Here is a 5,469-nt window from a genome sequence, read left to right as displayed (position 1 = left end):
CGCGCTCCGCGGCGGACCTATCGCGAAAGCTGTTGTCTGCCCTTCCGATAGTTTCACTCTCTCCGTCCCGACCCGTCGCCGCCGTTGTTCAGTCATGTACAGCCCGTGGCTACCGGGCGATATTGCTGCTTAACAGGAAGAGGTCGCGGGTTCGATTCCCCGGCCTCGAGTGCGCGTCACGAACACTCGCATTTTATCGCCCCCTCCCCGCTACCCGGTCTACTTTAGTTAGGCACGTAATGCGTGCATGAATACACTCAATTCAGCTCCCTCGCTCGTATTAAGGCCGAGAATTGCGCTATACAAACGAAAGCTATTTCCAGTTCATCAAAAGTGCTCCTCAACATGCTCTGCTTAAGTTTCCCGTGATTTGCGTAACTAGGGAGGGGGCATTGCAGTAACACCTCCTCGCCCCCCCCCCCCCCCCCTCCCAACACACACCCCGTTGGTCAAGTCCAAAGGACATGCTTCACGACGGATGAAAAAAAAGAAAATTCAGCGATGAGGTGCTTCTTACAATGGCCCGCCTTTGGTCCCTGACTTTCCTGAAGTAAAGATAGGAAGGAGGCATTTCTTGGAATGCAACATCAGCGGCATTCGGTCGCCATTATCGTCAAAAACCTGCGTGGCACTGAGCAATCGTTTGGGGCAAACTGCCCCCTTCCCCGCCCCTAAGTGACTAGAGGGGGGGTGGTTGCCCCCCTCCCCCATGCCGCCCTTTTGCGCACGCCTGTGCATAACAATACGCTATGTCGGGCCACTTAGTGCATGATTACTTGAAAGACGTGGCGCAAGGTTAGTATTTCAAGTATCATATAGGCAGGGTTCCGGCAGTAGCAGTTGTATACAATTCGCAGCGCTCCTGCAGCCCGTGCATAGCTGAACCGATTCACGCACTACGAAAGCACGTCGTCGATATTAATTGGCGTTTAGTATATACGTGCAGGCGCGCGCGTCGAGTCGCCAACGCGACTCGTTGCGCACTTCACGCGAATTGAAAGTGAGCAGCAGTGAGGTCGACGCAGAATCGCAAGTTTTGCGCGCGTCGACCGTCATATATGGCCTCCGAGATCCGCAGCGCTCCCCTATCGTCTTGGGTTTCGGAGGCAGGCTTCGTGACGTCCCTCAGGGCAACGAAGGCGCGGCGCCGGAGTCTCGCAGCGCCCGGCACCGCTGCCATTTAGGGTCTCGCTGCCCAATGACCTCTTTGGGACCCAGCTTCATGGTGGTGTGTCGGAGTGTGTCGTATTCGGGCCACTTGGTGGCCTCCAGAGTGGGTGTTCTCCTGCACAAGATGAACACAGGTGAACTAGGTCTGACTATACAACGGATGAATGACCTGAAAAGCAGGTCGCAATCCTTAATAACAATGCCGTACAACTTGTACCACGTATGCTGTGATTCGACGTAGCCTTATACCGTAAAATCCCGAGCAAGCGCCCCCCCCCCCCTTACAGTGAAAGATAATCCGAAAGATTTAGAGAGGGGGGGGGGGTACCTTGCTCGGTCTTGGATCAAAATTCAAGGTGGCGGCGGAAGTGCCGCGCGTGCTTCCAATGAAATGCGTCATTGAATAGTCATGCATTCACTGTCGTTATTGGCCCTCGTCAAGCGAATAAAAACAGTGAATGAAGCAGTGAAAATGGCGGGAGGGCAGGAGGGGCGCTTGCTCGGTCATTGGCGGATATTTTAAATCTCCGGAAAAAGGGAGGGGTGTGCTTGCTCGGGATTTTACGGTAAGTTCACAAGGTGCGACTGTTTCATAATGTTACGGGTCGCATCGCCAGCAGACGGCGCTGTGTGCAGCGAATAAATAGCGAAAATACCATGACGTATACGTACTGGATATGGAGTGATGGCTGCGCAATCTGCGAACAAGTGAGGTTATTCCAACCGCGCTTTGGTGGCAGGGATGATCGTGACCTGCCGTGGTTGTCTAGTGGTTATGGTGCTTGGCTGCTGACCCGAAGGTCGCGGGATTGAATCCCCACCGCGATGGCCGCATTTCGGTGGAGGCAACATGCTGTAGAGGCCCGTGTGCTTAGATTTAGGTGCGCGTTAAGGGACCCCAGGTGGTCGAAATTTCCGGGGCCCTCCACTACGGCGTCCCTCATAATCATATCGTGGTTTTGGGATGCAAGACTCCCAACAATTATTATTACGGATGATCATGGAAGCACGCCCACAAATGCCCGTATCTTCTCGCAACTGTCCACAGTTGCCGCGTCCACAACCCCTTGTATCTCCATTTGTACGACGGCAATGCTACGTCGGACGTCGATTTGAATCGGTCAGCCTAAAAGGGTCAAGGTGGTGAAGTGGGGCTGCTGAAGTTTTTCTGAAGCTCGTCTCGCGACAAAGCGGTTTCAGGCCACACGGCCGGAGCTGAAAGAACGAGGCTTAGGTAAATCCGTGCACTACAGATCACTCCCCGGCTGGCTGAAGCGTCATGCGCTGTATGCTCCCATAGACACAAGCGCCAGATTTCCCTCCAGTGTACTGTTATGAAACTATATGGGGCTATAGTTACGAAGGAGCTCACCCCGTGTGCGCAAACGTGGACCACACGCGTATCATGGTCCTGGACCACTGCTTGTCGATCTCGCTAGAGGGAGCTTCGGGCTTTAGAGGCGTGCCGAACACCAATTCCATGTCCTCGAAGTGTACGGCCTCGGTCTCGTCCGTCCAGTCGGAGTACGTGGGCCGGTATCCCAGCACGTACGCGTACACGCGGTTCTTCCACACGTGCAGCTGCTCGGCGAGTTCGGACATGGGACACGACTCCTGCAATGTATCAAACGGCTCGAACAGAAGTCAAGGTGGGCCCTGGGCCCTTCCAGCAACATACATACATACATACATACATACATACATACATACATACATACATACATACATACATACATACATACATACATACATACATACATACATACATACATACATACATACATGCCATATGAGCGGTGGGGGGCCTTCCGAGGATATAGTTGACTACCCTTGAACCCTTGAAGAAAAGGAGACCTTAAAGCACTGGTTCTCAAATGGGGATCCGCGGACCTCATAGGCTCCGTGAAGCCATCTTTGGGGAGGCGCGAAACACATCCACGAAAAAAAAAAAAACGCAATTTTTGGAGTCGCACTATGTCCCGTGACAGCGGCCCCTTCTGATTTTTTTGTGTGCTTCACCGCATAGCACTTTTGCATTGCGGCGGAGCTTACCCATGTTTCCCCTTCTTCATGAGATAGCTGTAAATCTTTTGTTGCGATTTTCTACGGCATATGCCAGCAAGCATAATTTTTTCCAGGCTTGCATATTTGAAGAGGAAAGATAGCTAGAAACGGGTTGAAAGCGGCTGCAAATCGTACAACTTATTGACAAGCTGTTGAGATCGAATTGGTTTGGCACTTCAGTTTGACCATTCTTTGCCAGGGAGAAATAAAATGCACCTATTTCACCCTGCATGTTGTGTTAATATATGATAATGACATCGGAGTGGGAGGGGCAAGGCTATGGAGTACGTTGTTTGGCGCTTACCAGAACGTCACCTACGGCTTCCTGGTACGTCGCGTCTGCCGTGGCGGCGTCCAGCACGATGCGCGTGGCGTTCTGCCAACGCTCCAGGAGCTCGTAGCCGACGAGCCTCGTGGCGAGCTGCTGGGAGTCGCCAATGCCGAAGCGTTGCTGCTCCAAGAACCACGGGTAGGCGCCCTCCCGCTCCACTCGTCCCAGTAGGAACTCCTTGCCTTGCGGTCCCGTCATCTGCAGTGCGTGCAAAGCGCCGCCGCACGTGAATCTTAACGCGATTCTTCTACGCATATAGTGTTCTGCTTACCCCCCTGAAACACATCGAGACGTTATATATCTAGGGATCCGTGTTTTCGGAGTTTATTTTTCGTAAATTCCCGATTCTCCGAAATTCGGAGTTTAATTTTGCATTATTCGCTATACTCCAATATCTTAGGTGAAATGATATCTGAACACGCAAACATCAGAGCACACGGAGCGTATTTTAGTTGTCTGGAAGGTTTGAACAAACACATATATACGCACACGAGCACAAATACTTGAATAGAAAACACGTTTGTGCGTATTACAACCTTAGAGCTTGATGTAATAGACGCAAGCATACTTTACGAGGTCCGTATATTCGATGTCTGGCGCGCCTAAGTGCCGCCAGGGGAACGCATATCAAGATGTGGTCGCGCGCTTTCGGGGGTCCTATACATACGTTGAAGTCTTTCGCTCCGTGCGCGACAAGCCCTTTGTTAAATGTGCGATGGGCGTGGCCTACGAGATACTGCTGACGTGAAACGAAGTTTATATCGGCCAAACCGGCCGATGTTATCAATGACCGCTTAGAAAATGCCCTTTTGATAAAGAAAGGAACATAATCATATTGGCGGTTAAAATCGGAGCTTATCGGATAAATCTGAATTGTGAAAATTTTTACCGGCGAGTGTTTATCGGATTTTTTCAGATTTACCGAAGGCACAGAGCCCTTGTTATATCGCGCGTTATACTTCTCAAAGACCCGCTGTGGTAGCTGTACTCCGTTTCATGCATGAGATGCAACGCTGTGGAAGCTATGCAAGAAGTTCGGTCAGCAAAATGTGTAAGTCCGCGCGTCTCGCGCTTGGACCGTCACCCGCTACTGAGCCGAAGGTCGCGGGATCGAATCACGGCCGCATTTTCGATGGAGGGGAACTGCTCGAGGCCCGTGTGCTTAGATTTGGGTACACGTTAAAGAACGCCAGGTGGTAGAAATTCCCGGAGCCCTCCACTACGGCGTCCCTCAATCATATCACGGTTTTGGGGCGTTAAACCATAACCATTATCAGTATTACTTGGATTTAGTCGTCGTAAACGCGGCCTCCGCGATTGGCTGCGCGCTACCGGAACTAATCGCGGAGGCCACGATAAGAAAACAATGAGACGCTTAGTGATCCAGAACAGCCTATTGACAACCGTATGAATAACTTTTTTTTTTTTCATTTCTAAGGCACAACGCATCTTAATTTATTATTGAGTGTAGAAACGCAAAAAAAGACCACATTACGGATGGTAACATCATTGAACAATTTTTTGGTGCGAACGTACATATGTACTACAAGAATTCTCGCTAGCTGCCATGGCGTTGCACTGCAAAGCACCAAGCGGGGAAGATGCTGCACATACCTTCGACGAGGCCGACTTCTCCTGCGCTTGTCGTATCTGCGGCCTCGACAGCGGCGGCCTCTTGAACACTGGCGCAAACCTGGGCGCCATCTGGCTCCGGGCGATCGCGTCCGCGGACGCGTTCTGCAGGCACCGCATTGACGCCTCGGTCACCAAGTCAGCGGGACACTGCAGGCTGGTCGCCAGGCGAATGGCACCTTCGGCGCCGTCACTTTTGTACCTGACGAAGAAGAAAACGGTACGCGACGACCTTTGAGCTGCAAGCCTATGCATCGAGGATATCAAAGAGA

The 5,469-nt window shown here is 51.7% G+C and overlaps 1 protein-coding gene across 1 annotated transcript; it reads right to left on the bottom strand.

Moving 5' to 3' along the window:
* Positions 1 to 1,037: 1,037 nt before the first annotated feature.
* On the bottom strand, positions 1,038 to 2,779 carry LOC119404060 (acetylcholinesterase). Its single transcript, XM_037670675.2, has 2 exons — positions 2,543 to 2,779; positions 1,038 to 1,285 (listed from the first exon to the last, which is right to left on the bottom strand). The coding sequence occupies exons 1-2, from the start codon at positions 2,770 to 2,772 to the stop codon at positions 1,126 to 1,128; spliced, it is 390 nt and encodes a 129-aa protein (XP_037526603.1). The 5' UTR covers positions 2,773 to 2,779; the 3' UTR covers positions 1,038 to 1,125.
* Positions 2,780 to 5,469: the final 2,690 nt, after the last annotated feature.

The sequence above is a fragment of the Rhipicephalus sanguineus genome, chromosome 9 (genome assembly GCF_013339695.2).
Source record: "Rhipicephalus sanguineus isolate Rsan-2018 chromosome 9, BIME_Rsan_1.4, whole genome shotgun sequence".
In the NCBI taxonomy this organism is placed as follows: Eukaryota; Metazoa; Arthropoda; class Arachnida; order Ixodida; family Ixodidae; genus Rhipicephalus; species Rhipicephalus sanguineus.
The sequence above is the reverse complement of the archived record's forward strand: the minus strand, read 5'-3'. Positions and strand labels throughout refer to the sequence as shown.